At 46.3% G+C, this 20,226-nt stretch overlaps 1 protein-coding gene across 1 annotated transcript in view; it reads right to left on the bottom strand.

The window, feature by feature from the left end:
• Positions 1-743: 743 nt before the first annotated feature.
• LOC133340932 (fibrocystin-L-like) overlaps positions 744-20,226 on the bottom strand; it is a 54,810-nt gene continuing 35,327 nt past the window's right edge. The window contains exons 23-36 of the mRNA XM_061549434.1: positions 19,626-19,725; positions 18,341-18,460; positions 17,798-17,957; positions 16,922-17,151; positions 13,596-13,754; positions 12,375-12,541; positions 12,158-12,266; positions 11,079-11,296; positions 10,206-10,329; positions 7,223-7,374; positions 6,346-6,477; positions 5,200-5,353; positions 3,860-4,048; positions 744-2,349 (exon numbers count right to left, since the gene is read on the bottom strand). Of these exons, the coding sequence (XP_061405418.1) occupies positions 2,312-2,349; positions 3,860-4,048; positions 5,200-5,353; positions 6,346-6,477; positions 7,223-7,374; positions 10,206-10,329; positions 11,079-11,296; positions 12,158-12,266; positions 12,375-12,541; positions 13,596-13,754; positions 16,922-17,151; positions 17,798-17,957; positions 18,341-18,460; positions 19,626-19,725 (2,052 nt within the window). The 3' untranslated portion in view covers positions 744-2,311. The remainder of the gene's footprint in view (positions 2,350-3,859; positions 4,049-5,199; positions 5,354-6,345; positions 6,478-7,222; positions 7,375-10,205; positions 10,330-11,078; positions 11,297-12,157; positions 12,267-12,374; positions 12,542-13,595; positions 13,755-16,921; positions 17,152-17,797; positions 17,958-18,340; positions 18,461-19,625; positions 19,726-20,226) is intronic.

Here is a 20,226-nt window from a genome sequence, read left to right on the forward strand (position 1 = left end):
TGCGGTGTACGAGCGGTGACAACGAAACAGAGAAGTTGACATACACCAGTCCAAGCCTCCTCTTCAGGTGCAGCAATCCCCATTTCCAAATCCTACTACGAATAGGCGTGTGGCATTGTGGAGTTGGGAGCCTTGTGGGGTTGTCGATAAGTCATTGAATCTCCACGAACATCTTCACTGTCTTGTTTAAACTGGCAAGTGGCGATGGCCAGGTGAGCTGATGACAGGTGAGCAGTGTAAGGTGAGTGGGTGAACATCCGATAAGGGTTTAAGTGTCAGGTGAGTATGGGGACCTCATTTGCCAGTAAAAATATGATAATTGGTTCTTTACCCTTCTATCTGGCAACAAAACTGACACCTTTTTTGCAAGGAGTCATGTTTGCATAGACCGCAATACCTGCAGTCATAATACAAACAAAAGAACATAACTCTGATAATGTGCACTGTCCCTGAAGTTGATTGGTCCACACCCGAGACAGCTTTCCTTCGAGCCTAGTCTCATATGGGTTGGACCAGATGACACCAAAAGGCGCATCTGGTCCAACCCATATGAGACTAGGCTCGAAGGAAAGCTGTCTCGGGTGTGGACCAATCAACTTCAGGGACAGTGCACATTATCAGAGTTATGTTCTTTTGTTTGTATTATGACTGCAGGTATTGCGGTCTATGCAAACATGACTCCTTGCAAAAAGGTGTCAGTTTTGTTGCCAGATAGAAGGGTAAAGAACCAATTATCATGTCAGGTGAGTGTCATTGTAACCCCATTGATTCGACCGCCTGCCCTCTGAGTTCCTTATAAATGAACACAAACTTTACTAAGGATAGTATTCATTGTATAATCAAATTGCACGATACATAAAATGCAATATATATTTTTAAAGATATGTTATTTTTTTAAATTCAGACTGCAATAACTAATGATATCAATTGTGTTTCATGCGTACATATGGTATATGCTCTGCAGAGTGCATACAATCCATATATCTCATAAGTCCCAGTCCACGTGTTTGTGGAAGAAAGGAAGCTTCTGTGAATGTGGATGAAACAGTGCACAAGAGGACACGAGTGCTCGTGCATGAATGCTCAAAATCCTAATCTGCGTCGTGTTCACGTCAGCCAGGGGTGGGGAAGCTTTTTTTACTGATCGAGTGCCGAATAGGACTTGCAAACAAACACCTTTGGTGGGCAACCAACCACACATTAACACGAGACAAAGATCCCCTGTATAAATCATAACACGACAACTGGGGCAAGGGCTGTTAGCGAGCACCTTTTGTCGGCTGTCACGGCACACGAGGAGGCGATGTTCACACACTGCACCAAGGTAGTCATTTGAGGCCGAGTCGATCTCGGGGAGGCCCATGACTAGATCAGATAATCATCGCCGGTGTTGGCCATGAGCAGGAATTGAACTCGTGTCGACGGGTTCGTAGCCACCGCTCCCCATAACACACACCTCAAGTCTCTTCTGTCACTGCAAGAGGCCCCCTGAGATGATTTTAGAATATCGTTAAAGAAAAATACGGCGTTGTTGCCAGATTTTAAAACATTCCCCTCTAACACCCAAAATGTGCATTTAAGATGCTCGCAGGGACCAAAAAAATATATCAGTCCTGGGCCCTTGCGATGTGGTTCGCTGCATGTGGCCACTGACCATGTGGATTGAAGTTCCGTCGGCTTCCCCACCCCTGATGCTAAAGCACTTACAGGTACAAATGACACGTTTGATTCACACAGTATCTCAATGCATCTCGAGATAATCCAAAAACTCAACGCATTGCATCAATAACACTTCCATTCTTCACAATGCATAGAGAGGTTTCACTATGTGCTGTGATGAATGGCCACTGCCCGAATTGTCGCCTATTGTACACTTTTTCGTTTTAGAGCACAGTGTTTCCGACGAATGCGACGAGTTTTCGTTGTTGTTGCTGTTATTTGTGCTTGCGCACCAACTGCCTATACGCAGCATCGGCATCGCCAAAGGCTTCTCAAGATGCTCCAACATTGGAATCAAGAGATGATGGGTGCCCGCTGCATTAATTATGAGTAGTTAAAAAAGCCTCACAAACATGTCGATGTAACGGCATGCAAGCATTACATCACTAAGAAAAACCGTCGATCGTAAAGATACATTCAGTTGTCAAAGCATGCCTCCGTTCGATGACCATATCACACACCCCCTCTGCTCCGATAACTGAAAAATGTGGAAACTAAAAGAATGAAGTTGATAGTGTGTAGTTGCGGAGTAAAGCACAGCGAATAGCAAAGAGGCTTGGAATGTCTGCGTGGCAGCATTGCTTCCGCAGCATCACATCATGGGTGGTTTGCCGTTTTCTTGCATCTTTCCTGTGAACACGCGCGTGCACACCACACACATAGCACTTATATGGGCGCTGCAACCAATACTAAACTATATGTTTTTATTTTACCAGGTAAGACCCACTGAGCTATGTAGCTCTTTTTCAGACCCGACCTGGTCACAAAATGATAGCTCAGCAAAGTGGCTTAAAAAATGTATAGTAGCCAATTTAAACTAAATTACACGCAAGCATGGGGAGAACATGCAAACTCCAAATATACATAATAAAGATTTTTGGGTTAGATCGCGTTATTTATAAATGTGTCGCAACCCTCCACCACCCGACACGGCCAATCAGTAAAAATGTGTGTCACGTTGACAAAAGACAAATAGTTCCAAATATACAAGTGTCGGGGTCAGGATCGAAACCACGTCCTCCTGTACCCCAGGTGAGGTAGTTAACATCTTACCAGCGTGGAGCCACAGCGCCCCACTAATATGTGTGTGACAATGCACTGATCCTTAACCTGGCGATACATGCATTGCACCATGCATGTATAAATTGGTCATTCACGATTCATGTACACTGAAACTTTTTTTGTCCAATTATCCGCTCTTCCTATATACACAACCCTGTAATAAATTTGCGGAAAAATTACATTCGCCTTTCGATTCTTCCGAATATCCACACTTATCCACAGATAAGGAGAGTGACCCAGATGTGGTGGAAAATTCGTCATTCTATGTGCAGATAGGAAGAGTTGCGGTCGGATAAATACACATAAGAGGATTTACACGTAATCATAATTTACATTTATTTTTGAGGCGCCTTGCACTAATGTCTCAAGGCACCTGGTTTATACATACACGTGGTGAATGTATAAACCATCTGAGATTGATCGCCGACGGAGTTATAACAACCAGCGGTGAAGGACTAGAGGTGATTGAAAAACGTAACTAAATGCGGCAACAAAGTGGAGCTAATGATACATATGAGCAAAAACAATATTCATAAGTAACAAGTTGGTGGAATCCATAATTGCTCTTTGGGTCAGATCGTGTGAAGATATTTATGGATCACCCCAAAGAAAACCCCTCCGATAAATGTGGGGCTCGGTATTCGCTGCTCATTGCAGAGATGTGTGGTTCGAGCCAAGTGGCCGCCCCAGTTAACACTGTCGGTGTGCTAACCATAGACACGTGCCAGCTGCTTGACAGTGGATGTTTGAGATCCCGTGATGTTATTCTAAAAAGAGTAAGCCATGTGCGCTGGCATCGTGGTCCAATTTTTGCAAAACTTGATCAAATTACTCGCAAATTACTTTATCGCCAAGAGCCACTTAGCAACATTGGCTCGTTACAAGCGGACTAATAGCAATTAGTCCGTTTGCTTTGTGCCACAGGGACGGATGCCAGCGAGAGTTCCTTAAGATAGGTTGCAGTGGCACAGCATTAGAATGGTTGAGATGGGATGTGATGTGCTTTGGGTTGCGAGGTATTTAAGCCAGCGCCCAAAAACTCTCCGTGTAATTATCAAATCCTGATCTGAAGCCTTACTTTTTTTGTGACAGCAGAAGCCTCCAGCGCCCACGGCTATGAACACCAATGCCCCGAGGATGCCGCCCACGATGATCGACGCAACATTCTTGGCAAGCGAGACACGCTCCTCCTCCACCGAGAAGGGGTTGGTACTCACCTGGTACTGGGTGTTCTGGTTGATAATAAACTGCATCACAAAGCCAGCGCCTATGGGGTGATTGACAGGAGGGAGCAAAGGGGTAAGGGTTGAGGAATAGCGGTTGGGGAGCGGTGAGAATAACGGTGAAGGAATAGTGTAGGTTCTTGCGGTTGCGCTGTATTATGTATGTTGAACTCTTTTCGCACTGTACGGAGCCAACTGTGCCAATCGGAGGTGCAGTAGGACAACAAACTACACGCAAAAAGCAGTTCTAAAGAAATTAGTTTTCAATCTAGATTTTAAAGTGCATAGCTCCAGTCACTTCTTAATATCGGAAGAGCGTTCCAGACGGCTGCAAAAGCTCATCTGAAAGCACGTGACGCGGGAGCTGTGTTCGAACTAAAAGCCGCCGCTACGAGGATGACCGAAGTTTGCATGGATGGGTTATGTTCCTTTCCGAGAACAGCAAGGTATTGTGGTTCATTTGTAGGAAGCACTTTGTGTCTAATGAGTGCAACCTTGTAAAAGTTTTCCTGCAGTCTTTTCAGGCATTGATCGCCGTATTGTACAACTTTTAGCTCTACGTGCTGAACTATTCAGTGCCTGCAGAAGCTCCCACGATGTGGATACCACGCCATACACAGCGCGGTAACAATCCAAAGACACATTGGGGTGCTAATATTAATAGAAATGATAAATTAATGAATACTCTACAGCCCTTTTGTCAATCCACTACCGCAAGTAGTTACTTGCCTGCAAAAGGTATTTCAAAGTCCTGTTCGGTTATCAATGAGCATAAATGTTCTCTTCCCCTGCCCTACATTCTCTTGCAAGCGCAGCGAGATGTTATCTCCCTTGCCTGGGATGCAAGAGGTCGTTGGTTCAATCTCGATCCTGACGCCTGTATATTTGGGGTTTGCACTGTTCTCCCCATGGTTGCATAGATTTCTCTCAAGATCCACCGGTTTTTCCCTTCGCATTTAGAAACATGCGCTTATATTATTTGGCTGCTATAAATATCCACATGATAAGCCACTTCATTGAGCTATTATTTGTGGCCAGGTCGCTTCTCAAAAAGAGATAGAAACCCCAGTGGACTTTACCTGGTAAATATTTTGGTTTTGTTTTAAACGTTCTCTACCCCCTGCCCTATTATATTCTCTTGCAGACTGAATGGGGCTTTGTGTTTGCATAAGCGGCTGCAATAGAGGACTCGTGCCTGTGCTTGTGATCTGCAGGTCAGTGTAGTTTCCCCAGCAGCCTTTGAAGTTGATGGTCGGGTGACCACGGAGTAGTTCTGCCGGCTTTCCCTTGGCATCCTTGAGAATGACGCTGAGTGTCCAGGATGTCCCGCCCACGTTCACGCACAAGCTCTAGGGTGCGTGGGGCGTGGGGAGGAGGGGTTGACGGTTGGAAGAAGCAAAATAAGAATCTTTATTTAGACTGGAGGAATCGGATGAGCTATGATGCTCCTTTTCACAGATGTCCATTTGGGGCAGGTGTCGGTAATTTACAACAACAAACGATACAAAGAAAAAAACGACAGGAGTGCAAAATAGCGAAAAAGGTAAGCAAATTACGGAATATAAATTGATAAATAAAAACATCAAGTATATAAGCCAGATTTTTCAACATTAAATGCAAGCTTGTACTTTTGTGCATTAACTCGAGCTGTAAAAATAAATCTGATTCTGTATTCCACAATCGTGCACATGACATGCACTTTTCCTTTTTTTTTAAATGTACCCATCTTTTTTGTCTGATTGTAATTTCAGCTTAATATCGTAACATGAAGAATCCACTTCTAGAATTTAAAACATAGTTTTTTCGTAGCCAATGCAATGACCCATGTTTTTATTGTGGGTTTAGCCTCATGGTAGTGTATGCCAAAGTTCTTGTCATTAAGTCACAGGTGAGCTTTATGGATCAGAATTTAAAACATTTGTATCTCTCACAGAGCAGTGCAACCATTTGTGATAGAGAAGAGGCCACGGAAGTGAATATCACAGATCTATCTCAGAGATGCCTTCTTCAAGTGACCTTTGGTCTACACAGTAGAGGGCAGCACTTTTCCACCCACTGTGCATATAAAAGTAATGTTTGTCGCACGACAGTGAAACTGATATTTACATTTCACAGAGCTAAAATTTCGCCAAATTAAGTGCAGAACCAATATTTTTACATGATGTGTTTGTGCAGTTATTGGTGAATGAGCGGAGGATCATTGGCCAAACTGGACCTGAGGACCCAGTTTAATCTGGATTCAAAGCCAGGACCTCAGCGGTGCCAGCTCAGCACTCTGACCTCCGACCCACCAAGGCCTCCTCTTTGAAAAGAGAGACAAGCGCTTATTATGGAGCCGTACGTTTTTGTCGATGGCCTGGACCATGACCAAGAAAGACTTCCCGGCGAGCATCTTCTTTGGGAACGAGAAGATCCTGAGGCCGTAGAGGGATGACATGTACGGCGACTCAAAAATCACGTCCGTATATGTGACCTATACAGTGGTGGAGGGGCGGTGGAAATAAGTACACCTCGGGGTTAGATTCTCTTGAAAACGGTGGGGCATGATTGCCCATTTGCTTCAAATGTGAGATGTTTCTGCTGAAGAAAGATTATACAACTTAATTTTGTGGCGGACAAACATAACCTAATCAGCACGTACACAAGCTCAGACACTTAGGTTCTTAGGGCGCCAAGGTGGTATACAGGAGGTCGTAGGTTCGACCCGACCATGACACCTGCTGTATACTTGTAGTTTGCATGTTTTCCCCGTGGTCGGGTGTATTTTTCTCCGGGTCCTCCGGTTTTTCCCTCCACATTTAGAATCAACGTGCATTTAGAGTATTTGGCTGCTATAAATTTCCACTTGATAAGCCACTTCGTTGAGCTATCATTTGTGGCCAAGTCACTTCTGAAAAAGAGCTATATAGCTCAGTGTGCCTGACCTTGAATAAAAATAATAATAAAAAATGCAACTCTTTCATGAAATCATGGCGCTTCTACATAATCGACCAATGAGCTTGTCAGGCGAAGCAAACCATGGATAATCTCCTGAGATGCCCTGCAGCACCACAATGCACTTCTCAAGATTTTGCAATGCCAACACCAGAAGCGGAGGCCTTGCAGAATATTGATAAAAGACCATATAGGTTGGACAGGAGACTCGGCGAAGAAGAAGACCTGGTTTAACAAATATACAGTTTATAGTTTAGTTTTATAGTCGTGTTTTTTTTAGCTACCTCAGTCCATTCTGAAGAGCCCACAGCAGGCAGGGGATCAACCACGCTTATGTTGGAGAGGTCAAAGCCGAGGTCAGCCGACAGTTGCCCACTCAGCACACTGGCCGTAAGCTTGTCTCTGAGATTTCTGGAGAGGATGTACGCATCGAAATCTATCGCAGACAACATCCGGGGGACAAGAAAGAACAAAGTCAAAATCAATACAGTGGGTCCTTCAGTTAACAGTGGCATCGGTTAGCGGCTTTTCGGTTAACGTTTCGCCTCCCATAAGACCCCCGTGGTTTTTGACGTACGTTAAAGTTTTTATTAACACGATGTTTACGTTATGCACGTGGGCGGCAATTTCGGCCAATCCGAGCACTCGTAAGTGGGGCTGAGCATGCCTCTGCCAATCAGCGACGGATATTTATGAGTGTTTAGAACTCGACTGGCTTTGTTTACATTGTTTTCTGTTTTGGCAGTGGAAACAGCTCTCTTGCAGAGTCTGTGATTTTTACTTATTTTGAAACTTAGAAGTGAAGTCAATTAACAGTTATTTCGGTTAACAGTAGTTTTCGTGGAACGAATTAAAAACGTTAACCGAGGGACTAATGTATCGTGTTTTTGATCCATGGTTTCATTTCCAGCAGTGATTGCGCTCAGCATAAGCAAACTATATGTGAGGTTCTACAGCCTTGTTTAATCATTTAACTTTTCCACTTTATTGTAAGAAAATTAAGTAAAAGCTTCGGGCCACAAGCATCCCAAGGGGCCCCGGATTCATGAAACATGAGTCCATTAAATATCGGCTCAAATTGAAATCCAAATACAAATTTCAAACATAGAATTTAAAAAAGCCATTGAATCTCTTTTCTTCCATCTCACAAAACTTAAAATGTTTCTAAATTGATCTCATATTACAACATCTCGATCTCGTCTATTTCTCTTCTGTCATCGCACTCCAGGTTTATAAATTGAAATAGGAGGAGCGGCTAAAATAATTTCCACTCAGGGCCTCCTATTTATGGGCCAGCACCACCACCGACTTACAGTGAAGCTTTTATATCACCGACCATCTGAGAGAGCAAATCGCAAATACCTGAAAATCACGTCCGTGCAGAGAATCTGTAAGTCAAGTGTGACATCATTTACCTGATATAGTATACAACGGATACCCAAGTCGTATACCTGAGACGGTGAATATCACGAAGACATCATGCGAACATTACCATTTTGGTGCCAATGATGATGATGACGATGATAGAAGTGGTAGAACATATGATGATGATAGCAATGGCATGGCGCATGATAATGGGAGTGGTAATAGCTGTTTATGTGGATGATGATTGATGGCAGTCGTGTAAATAATGATTATGATGGTTATGTTTAGCATTGTAGTCAGTATGCAGGGTGCAGTCATGTCACATCATTAAAAATGATAGTGGACATAACCACTACTGTACTTAATCTCACATGGCCCACAGCTCAATCAGGCCTATCACTTTGATATAGCCCATAACAACGTTTTATCTGTCACTACAAGGCATCTTAGCTGTACTAATCAGGTACTAGAGGGGAGTACGTTCAATTGGGTAACCCCGTGTGTCTTTATTTTGGTGCCCGCACTCAGTCACTTCTGTCAACGCAAAAGCCTATTTCAGAGACGAACATTTCTTCGGTGTGTATGTGTTAATGTGTGGTGTAGTGGCCAGCGCTGGGCTGCGATACGAAATCTCGCGACCCGAGTTCAATTCCCGCTCATGGCCAACACCACTAACTATTATCTGAACCGGTCCGGGGCCTCCCCTAGGTCGACTCAGCCTCAAATTAGTAGAGTACCTATTATGGTGTGTAAACATCGCCACTGGGCAGACAAAGGTGGTCGGGCGTGGTGCAGGCCACCCACCCCCTCATGTGCTGTGTCGGCCTTCATAGGTACTCGCTAACAACACTTGCCCCAACAGTCTGTCTGTTTGAATGTCCTATTATATTTTTCTGCTATAAATTTCCACATGACAAACCACTTCGTTGAGCTATCATTTGTCGCTAGATCGCTTCTAAAAAATAAGTGAACAACTCAGTGGGCTTTTCCTGGTGAGATAAAAAGAGTTTATTTGTATTTGTATACTTTTTGAAGTGATTTGTTTACCATTCCTATACGTTGCACTCCTGTCGTTTTTTTATATTGCTGAAATGTTCTGACCTGCCCCGATTGGACACCTGTGAAAAATATATTTATAGCTCATTAGCATACATAAATATTCTTATTCTGACATGAACATGAGGCATAAAGGGATTTGAGCACTCGTGCACCCGCGTACTCTTGCATGCTGTTTCGCATCCCCACGTGGGCCTTTTTATCATCCTCATATTCACAGAAGCTTCCTTTCTACCAACACATGGACTGGGACTTACAATGTTTATGGATTGTATGCACTCTGCGCAGCATATACCGTAGGTACACATGAAATACTATTTATATTATAATTACAGTTATTATCTTGCCCTCTGACTTAAACTAAATATTCCCCCTGACGTACAGCATAATGTGTTTAGACAATAATTAATATCCGAATGTAATTTCATTGTCATGAAACTACTCCTCCTAACTACTATTTTTATTTTACCAAGGAAGGCCCATTGGACTTTAAGAAGCAATCTGGCCACAAATAATAGCTCAACGAAATGGCTTACCATGTGTGAATTTATAGCGGTCAAATACTCTAAACACATGTTGATTCTCCATGTGGAGGGGAAAACCGGAGGACCCGGAGAAAAATCCACGCGACCACAGGGAGAAAATGCAAACTCCGAATATACAGACATCAGGGTCAGGATCAAACCCACGACCTCCTGCATACCAGGCCAGGCAGATAACATCTTGCCACTGTGATGGCCCACTTTATACAACAGTAGAGAGCAGCTTGCCCTACGAGCGAGGTGGCATGACACTCGCTTGACCCTAAACAGCCCTGCCGCTGTGCCTCGCTGTCACCCTGCCCACCTGCTTTGGAGTTAATGTTCAAGGCGGCATCGTCGAGGTTCCCATCGTTGATGTCGGCGATGATGGTGATGTAAATGATGGGGTCCAGATCGTCGGTTGAACTTCGTCGCTTTCGCGCTTGAGCCTAGCACAGAGACAGCAATGGAAGCTCAACACAACGCATTCGACAACAAAGCTGCCAGTGTCAGCTCATCCCCACACCTTCCACACGGTTTTCCCACTCCATTTCTATCCCCGATCTCCGATCTCTCACTCACTCGAGAGTCCCAAGTCAAGAGGAGGTGGGTGGCCAGCACAACGCCCGGCCGCCTTTGTCTCCCCAGTTGCGATGTTTGCACACCGCACCCACTCACCAACCCAAATCCCTCATCTGTACTACAGCCATCGATCAATGTTAACAAAATGGTGTCTGCGATGGCGAGATGTTAACTACCTCACCTGGTATACAGGAGGTCATGGGTTCGATTCCGACCATGACGCCTGCTGTATATCTGGAGGTTTGCATGTTCTCCCCATAGTCAAGCGGATTTTTCTCCGGGTTCTTTGGTTTTTCCCTTCACATTTAAAATCAACACGCGTTTAGAGTATTTGGCTGCTATAAATGTCCACGTGACGAGCCACTTTGTTGAGCCATCAATTCTGGCCAGGTCACTTCTGAAAAAGAGCTACGTAGCTCAGTGGGCCTTATCTGGCAAAGTAAAAATTGTTTAGTTTAAATAGTTAGTCCACTCTTCCTACATGTGACTTCGTCACATCCTTGTCTGTCTGCCATTGAAGCCCTTATGCCCACATGATACGGCAGTGTGAGCTTGGCCCATGATGATTAGTTACAGCAGCATCACCTCTGGTGCTGGCGTGTGGCGCGGGGCTTGCCTGAGGTTTTTCGATGATCACTTCAATTTTGTCTTCGCTCGAGTTGGTTTTGGCCGCCACGGAACTGCGAATTTTGTCGGCGGTGGGGTAATTCTCGGCGGTCGTGTTGCGGGCCGTGAAGGAGATTCCGGCGGTGTTGCTGATGAGCAAATCCACCAGATCGCCGGCGTGGAGGTTCAGGTAGAGGATGCGGTAGTAGTTGTTGAAACCCTGTACGGCTGCGGGGTAAGTTCACGGCAAATTCTGAGACCACTGTCATGTATTCAACCATACAAGGTGGCTAGGAGATGTTAAATACCTCGCCTGGTATACAGGAGGTCGTGGGTTCGATCCCGACCCTGACACCTGTATATCTGGAGGTTTTCATGTTCTTCCCGTTGTCCAGGTCCTCCCGTTTTTCCCTCCACATTTAGACACTGCTCAAGACATCCTGAGATTTTCCTTCCTTATAAAGCGTTTTCTTTCCAATTATCCCTAGGCATCACAAAACAGCCATTGGAATCTCATGGCTAAGCAGTGCAACTCATTCGTGCTAGAGAACCGCCCCATGGACGCTTCTTCACGAATGGAATCCATTCTATTGAAGAGCGTGCCAGGCGAAACGTCGGACGTCGTGCCATACAACGTGTGGTACAACTCAAAAACACGTCAGTGAGCTGGACAGTACAACCGCGCAAAACCTATGCGGAAGTAGTATTACACGTCACCTAGATAACTAAAACTATCATTCAGTATAATTGGGCGTCCGAGGACTCAGTGAGGCTCTGCTTGGAAAATAAGTAATAATTATTACGAGATTACTGCCCATCTCGGAATTTATTCCCCGTAATATCCCCTCCCCACTGCCATGGCCACTGCTCGGAAGGCACAGTGATGTCCTCAATCCCACCCAAGGATTAACTTCTCGCGCAAACAACACGCGGCACAACCCGACAGCACATCGGAGGGTCATGGCAACGTGGATATGACTCGCGCAGTAACAAACTTGATGCAAATTTGAAACTGAAACGCTGCAATGTTAAAACGGTGTTACTCGTCGCGTGCATGCACGAGATCAGCAAAGAAAACCGAGGCATTACCGTCCGGACAGGAAATGTTCTTTCCCACAGTGACGGATGTCCATGATCCCCGGTTCACGCTCACCCTGAAGCGCAAATCCTTTGGGTAGAAGAGGCCCACTTTGAACGTCTGCGCCACGATCAAAACGGGACATGCGGATTAGGAAAACATGGGATGGGTGGGCAGCCTTATGTGACACCAAACAATAAGCGCGATGGGTGAGAAAACAGGGCTCACCGTGTCGGGCTTGCCGGAGAGCAGCGTGAGACGGAAGGCGTGCGGAGGGTACCGTAGGAAGTACACAGTGTGGCAGTCCGCCGTGTTCACGATGCCGTGGAACACGCTGGCGGTCTGGGGACACGGGCTGTCCTTGGGGCAGGATTCCATCTCGTGCAGCGGGGGCCCTGCGGGAGATTGTAAAATCAGGTGTCAATTTCCTGAAGGTGAGGAGTGACGAAAACGTTTGCCAACCAAGCGTTTTTATTTTAATTGTAGTCAACGATGACTTAAGACCGGGCAAAAATCATTAAGCATGATGACGATGACTGATGATGAAAATGCTCACTAAATGAGTACTGGCATTATGGACTGTTCCCAGTATGAAGCGGTAGAAATGTACGTATGTTGACCTTCTTTCGCAGTGTACATAGCCACCTGTGTTAATTGGAGGTGCAGGGGAAGGACAACAAACTAAGATTGATCATGATTAATAAACAATAATAAAAAGGCCCTGGGGTTTGTGTAACCATACTTCACCACGCTGGTCAATATAGATTGGTGATGTTTGGTGCCCAGGACCAGATCAGTTATCACCTGCCACTGATGTTAAGCCGTGGCTGGGAATTCAACTCAAGTTGTCAGGTTCACAGCCAGCAGATATTTGCCGTGCCGAACCAGAACATAGCCATGTGTGACGTCAGTCAGTGCTATGTGAGGACACGACATCACCGCATCGTCTACACGCGTCTGGACTTGGTTATTTTGCGACGGCACGGCTCGGGTCCTGCAGTGGAAAAACAACGTGGTGCCTCGCGGGCCTCGCCGGGCTGGCTCGGCATGGCCACGGCATGGCTGTGCAGTAGAAAAGAGGAAGGCAAGTGCTCCTGCAGGCGGTCCGAGTATGGACCAGCACACGCGCCACACAACGCATTGGATAAGGGGGGCCGTGGAGCAGCGGAGCAGCGGTCCGAGCACCACGCTACGAAGCTGGCGACCCGAGTTCGATTCTCGCTCACAGCTAACACCGAGTGACGATTATCTGAACCCATCCTGGGCCTCCCCTAGCTCGACTAGGCCTTGAATGAGTACCTCGTGCGGGGGAGACAAAGGCGGCCGCGCATGGTGCTAGCCTACTCGCTAACAGCGCTTGCCTCAACAGTCTGTTAAAGGCTATATGGGGGAGGGAGGGGGATCTTTGTCGTCTTTGTCTTTGCTGGTCCGCGTGGCTCTGAGCTTCACCGTTGAGGACGTTGACATAGTTGGGGCTGAGTAGTGCTGCCGGGGAGAAGGGGCGCGACGTGAAGTCGGCGTCCATGCTCTGCATGGCCAGCACGGCGTGTTGCACCCCGCCGCAATTCCACCACGTGACCATGTCCGTGCAGCCGTCCATAAACACGCCTTGGATCGACAACGACAACACATTTCAAATTAACTTCACGTGTAATTCATGGGAGGAATGACATATGTAGATTCATTCGCGTAGGTTGCTGCGGTCGTCCTGTATCATGAGTGGCTCTCCGATGAATTTTTTTTTATTTGTTTGTACTGGCGTGTTGCGTTGGCTCAATTCCTGGCATTTCATTCGATGTGCTGGGAGTTGGAATTGAATCTAAACTAATTTTTTTCTGGCAAGGCCCACTGAGCTATACAGCTCTTTTATAGAAGCGGCCTGGCCACAAATTATATCTCAACGAAGTGCTTTATCACGTGGAAATGTATTGCAGCCAAATACCCTAAAATTACATGTTTGTAAATGTAACCGGAGGACCTTGAGAAAAATCAACGCGACCACGGGGAGAGAGACACGTAAACTCCAAATATACAGCAGGCGTCAGGGTCGGCATCGAACTCACGACCTCCTGTATACCAAGGCGAGGTATTTAACATCTCGCCACCGTGGCGTCAAAAAGCTCCCAGAGAATAAAACGTCGGGAATTATAGCAAATACTTCAATTGTTTATATGGCAGAGACATTCATTAGCTTACGGTATTTACGAGAATTTGTAACAATACAACAAAAAATGTGCCTCTGGGCTCTGGAGCAGTGGCATCACTAGGGGGGTGCGGGGGGTGCGGACCGCACCGGGTGAGACCATCAGAGAGGGTGACACCAAAATGCAATTTTTTGTGCAGTGTTTCAGCAGAATTTTTTTAAATAAAAAAATATCCCGGTATTTGGTTATAACAAAAGAAAATTCGTAAGCCCAGCTTACATGTACTGTATAAATACACCTACAAGGCTAAAACTCTATGCTAATTTACTTTTTTAACCTTCTAATGCGTTCCAATTACAATTGTAACGGTGTTATTGGGCCAAGATGCACCGTTCCCATGCAATTGCCGGCAATACCGGCCACAGGCCAATAGGGGGCAACAGAGAGGCTGAGCCCCAATGCTGAGAGTCTATGGGCCATCGGGCCCAACGGTTACCCTATGTAACAGCATGTTACTTAAATTTCGATTTAAAACTTTCGTGACTGCAGGGATTCATCTTCTTGGTTCTTTCGGTAAAGTCACGTAGAAGGGAAGTAATAAAATAATAAAAATAAAACATAATATTTATTTTGTGTTTATTATGTTTTATTTTGTATTATTTTATTACTTCCCTTCTACGTTACTTTACCGAAAGAACCAAGAAGCATGTTACTTGTCGATTAGCCAGTGAGAGGCGTAGTAGTCTGGAGAGTAGCCTCCATAGAGTATCGGGTGTGAGGGGCCGTTACCTCTCTGTGTTAAGTGTTAATTGTTAAATAAAAACTGTGTTGCCTCAGAGAAGCCCTCTTCTAGTTATTAAACCCACTACACAATGACGCGTCGAATCACGTGGATTCGTCTGCACGCGCTGTTGTTTTCGTCGATGGTGGTGTTTTTATAGTCGCTGATTTTGTCAAGTTTTCTGGTGCTTTAGCTACAATATTGTGGTAATTAGTATTTGTGAACCTATATCAATAACTTTTTTGAGAATGAAGTAGTAATTAAAGGAAATATTGTAATTTAAAGGTGTAATTTTTATTTTGCTAGTTGTTTATGTCACTACTATTGCCATTACATTCAGTGAAATACGGGAATTACGATTTACGAGTAACATTAGTACAGAAAACATTACTAAGGATTCTATATGGTCTGGTACGGGCGGAGGTCCATGGGGGGTGACACCATGAGTTACGCACCGGGTGACACCAACCCTAGTGACGCCACTGCTCTGGAGACCACCTGGAGAAGATTCCAGGCATGTGTTGACAATGATGGCGAACAAGTGGAGACTCAGTCTCGATTTGACGCTTTCGTGACTGCAGGAATCCATACTCTTTAGTTCTTTCGGTAAAGTCACGTAGTTATAAAAACATTTTTTATAAATTTTATTTTATTTTATTTCATTTCTAACTACGTGACTTTACCAAAAGAACCAAAGAGTACATGCTAATCTCTTACATTTATATACAAATTCCATCTCTAGCTCCGCCCACTTAGCCTTAGCTCTTTCTCCGACGTCAGCAGTTCTCCTGCTGTGTTTGTTTCACCTGATGACGGTTGCTTGTGTTGCGATCGAAACGTCATGATCTATACATTTTCTATCTACGTGACTTTACCAAAAGAACCAAAGAGTAAGTGGAGACTCCTTGATTTGTTTCAAGCTATTAGCATATATTTGTCATCATGTTACAGTGTATTATCCGCTCTTTTTTCATTAAAAACGATAGGTCCCATGTACGTGTTACGATTTTTTTGGAAGCACCCTGTATTTCACTACTTATATCCTCTGGCCGACGAAAATGATAATTTTGGGTTAAGCAAACACCGGAACATTACCACGCACGGGACGAGATATTTGTGATACACGCGAACATCGTGCAGCAGACGGTGACTTCATAGGTGTGTTTAAAGAAGCACAATATCCACCCCGAGTTAATTACACATCTCACGTGACCGTGTTTCCTTTAAACACGGGGCATTGTTGCCCGAGTGTAAACAGTGTGGGGTTTCTTTTCTCCTATAAACAAACGACGGAATGTTTGACGGGTAAAGTTCAGCTCTGTTTGTCTTGCTTCCGAAACCATTATGTTGCGCATCATTGTATTGAACTTGTAGGCCAGTTCATACAAATAATTGGCTTAAAAAAAAAGAAAATCATAGAAAGGCCACCCCTCCCACCCTGCAGGTCTGAGCACACGGAATTTCGCACGTCATGTACAAACCGCAGACGTCTGTGAATGACGAGGAGGCTCCCCCCCCCGCGCCCTCCCCCCCCCCGTGGCACTGCGGCTTGTTTCAAGTGAGGGGGTCACTTGAAACAAGCCTCTCACAGCGCCACTCGCGTACGGGGTCAAAGGTGTCGTCCGCTGAAGCGGCAACGTGTGCGGTGGCGAAACGTTAAACGCCGCGACCGTCGACGGCACGTAGCCACTCGTGCGTCCCGCCCCCCCCCCCCGAAAACGCATTCGAGAGCTAAGCGGCGCGACCGCAGAAACCTGCGCAGCAATTGGACGGTCCCCCCTCACCTCTGTCTCTCAACATCGGAGGCGACGCACGCGGCACGGGCAGCGATCGGTTTTGCGCGCAGGTACCTTTTTTGGAAGCGATGCTGGCGAGCGTTGACATCGAGTTGTTGGGCCATGTGAGCGCGATCTTGGGCACCCAATTGTCCCCGATGCCCAGGGAGGGATCGCCCCACAATTTGTCGGCGATGGGCACAGCGGTGCCTTCCTTGCCCAGAAAGGATCCGTCTGTGTCGGTGAGCAGCGCCGTTCTCTTCCCATCACACGCCGCGTTTGGACATCCCAATGCGACGGTTTTCCTATGCGCGCACACAGACGGCAGTTGTTGGGGGGGCTGTGCGTGAGGAACCGACAATGCTGATGGTACAACGGCATGCGGTGTCGTGCTACCGTGCACGTGAGCAGAAATCCGTACTCCTTGCCTCTAAATCTCTCGTCTCTCTATCTCTTGTTCATCTCTCTCTAACTTCACAAAGCCGTAGCTCTCAGTGGGCCACAGCTTGGCAGGCCGTGCCTAGAGACTTCGCAGGCCACAGCTAACTCGAGGGCCACCAGCTAAAGAACCCTGGCATAGCCAATCACGCAACTTCATTGTCCAGTGCCAGGGAAGGCCTTGATACGTTATTTTCCACTGTACGTAGCCAACCGCGCGAATCGGAGATACGGGAGAAGGACAACACACTAAACACAAAAAGCAGTTATGAAGAAATGAGTTTTCACTATTGATTTAAAAGTGCATAGCTCCAGTGGCTTCCTATTATCGGAAGGAAGAACGTTCCAGACGGCCACAGAGGTGCATCTGAAAGCGCGTGATGCAGTGACCGTTTCTGTTACATGGCTAGTAGCCAAAAGCCACTGCTGCAAGGATGACCAGAGTTCACGTGATGGTTTATACTCCTGAACGAGATCAGCAAGGAAGCAGAGAGTGCGGAGCTAGGTTCTCACTTGGCCACGTGCATGTAGATCTTGTTTTCATCGTTCACGTTTTGGAGCTTGGTGCCCTTGATGACGATCGGGTGCTGGAAGTCCTCAGACAGGCCGTTTGTGGCAATCGCAGCAGAGCCTTTGTTGCCTTGGCAGGTGCTGAAGTTCATGAATTTCACGGCTGGGGAGGGGTGGGGGCGGTGGAGATGGAGGCGCTCGTCAAAACAGGTGAGTGCGGTCAGAAGGTCGTGAAATTCAAATCTCAGTCCACGTCAAGTGAAAATTATTTGTTTTAAGATGCGCGTTTGTCCCCTTGTATTTTTCAAGCAAAAGTTCGCGGAGGCCGTGTTATTATAAACATAATTTGACAGGTGTTCATATGTGTGTGCGTAACTGGCGTACGTGTGCAACAAGTGTGTACAACTTTATTGACACCGGGTGCAAGTTTTGGGGGTGTGCCGTCCAACTTTCCGGAGTGTCTTTTAATCTGGAGAGTATACGGTGATATTTATCAGCCGCCCGTGTTAAGCATCAGTGGCAGTGATGTGTGGACTGGAAACCCACTGTCGATGTTGGTCTGGCCATTCAAGACACTGTAGTTGGTTGGTACGGCGTGGTGGCCGTAGGCAGGGGCCTTGTTACGGTTGGATGTGAACATCGGCCACAGGACACCGACTCGGCCATCTGGGACAAGGAGAAACGACGATTCATGTCGGGCACGCAGCGTCAGGGAACAACCTGCGGTGTGACCTCGTTTAAAGGAGGACCATACAAAATCTCCCGACAACAGTCCATGTGAAACAAACTAAATCTAAATCGAAAACTAATTTGTTTAGAACTGCTTTTTCTGTTCAGTTTATTGTCCTTCACCAGAACCTCCGATTAGCGTGGTTGACTGCGTGCGGTGCGAAAGAAGTTCAACGTCCATAATAAACGTTTTTTGGGTTAGATCGCATAAATATAAAAGTGTCGTTAAACCCGCTACCACCCCGACACAGCCAATTAGTAAGGTTTGTCATGTAAACAGAACATGCCAATTAGTTACTAGTACAGCATACTGGTGTGTTGGAGAGCAAATCCACAACATTTACAATCTGAGTACGACGTTTCGACAGTAATTACAACTAGTTTCATCAGGCGCAGGCCGATTTGTGGAGAAATCCTCCTGTATCATCCCTTAAATAGAGGCGTAGATGTGATGACGTCACTTGTGAGCACTTCTCGTGCGAAGGGGAGGGATTAATGAACGCATATAAATTACAATGGGTATCTATTGCCAGTTTGGTTATTCATATGGTAATCAACGCACATTCTGCATGCACATTGTTCTTGTAGCTCCTGTCATTTGCATGCAATAATATAGCAGTACCTGCAGGTTCAACGTACATACAGAAATACACAAATGTTTATGGTTCCTCTCTCCACGCTAACCAGGCCTGCACCTGTACAGAATAGGAATCTCCGGATGTGTCCGTGACGATGAAAGCCGGGGCGGCCGCGTGTGTGTGTGGGTGCGCACGTGGGGAGCGGTAGTGTAGCGGTTAGCGCGCTGCGCTACACACCCAGCTACCCGAGTTCGATTCCCCGCTCACAGCCAACGCCAGTGACGATTATCTGAACCAGTCCTGGGCCTCCCCTAGGTCGACTCAGCCTCAAACTAGTACCTGGTGTAATGAGTAAACATTGGGACTAGGGAGACAAAGGCGGCCAGGCGTGGTGTTGGCCACCCACCCCCTCGTGTGCCGTGCCGGCCTTTATAGGTGCTCGCTAACAGCACTTGCCCCTACAATCTGTTAAGGCTATACGGGGGATCTTTTTTCTTTGTGTGCGCGCGGGCTGGAATTCTCACCGGGCACGGGGAGGGCATTGAGCTTGTCGGGGATGTAGCCGTTCTGTGGCGCGACGTTGCCGCAGGTTTCGTCGGAGCTTGCGCCGATGATGGTGCTTGCCTGCGATCATTGCAAGCACAGCTCTTAGAATATACATTCATCATCGCCGCGCCGTCATCGTCATCGGCCAATACAGCGCCATTCGACGGTTGCCCCCTTGCCGATGGAACGATTTTATTGTATACTAGGTAAGGACCAACTGAGCTAACTAGCTCTTTTTCAGAATGGGACCTGGCCACAAATGATTGCTCAACCAAGTGGCTTATCATCATGTGGAAATGTATAGTAGCAGCCAAATACTAGAAACGAACGTCAATTCTAAATGTGGAGGGAAAAATCGGAGGACCCGGAGAAAAATCCAGTTGACCACGGGCAGAACCCATGACCCCTGTATACCAGGTGAAGTAGTTAACATCTCGTCACCGTGGCGCTGGCGATGCCAGGAACGGCGGTGGTCTTTCATTTCCAAACGTGCGGCAACGAAATGTGGTTTAAAAAAAAAAGATGTTTACGTAAACGATTAATGGATTAAATTTATGAGGTGTGATGATGACTTAAGTG

The sequence above is a fragment of the Lethenteron reissneri genome, chromosome 10 (assembly GCF_015708825.2).
Source record: "Lethenteron reissneri isolate LAM-NWPU_2019-01 chromosome 10, ASM1570882v1, whole genome shotgun sequence".
NCBI lineage: Eukaryota > Metazoa > Chordata > Hyperoartia > Petromyzontiformes > Petromyzontidae > Lethenteron > Lethenteron reissneri.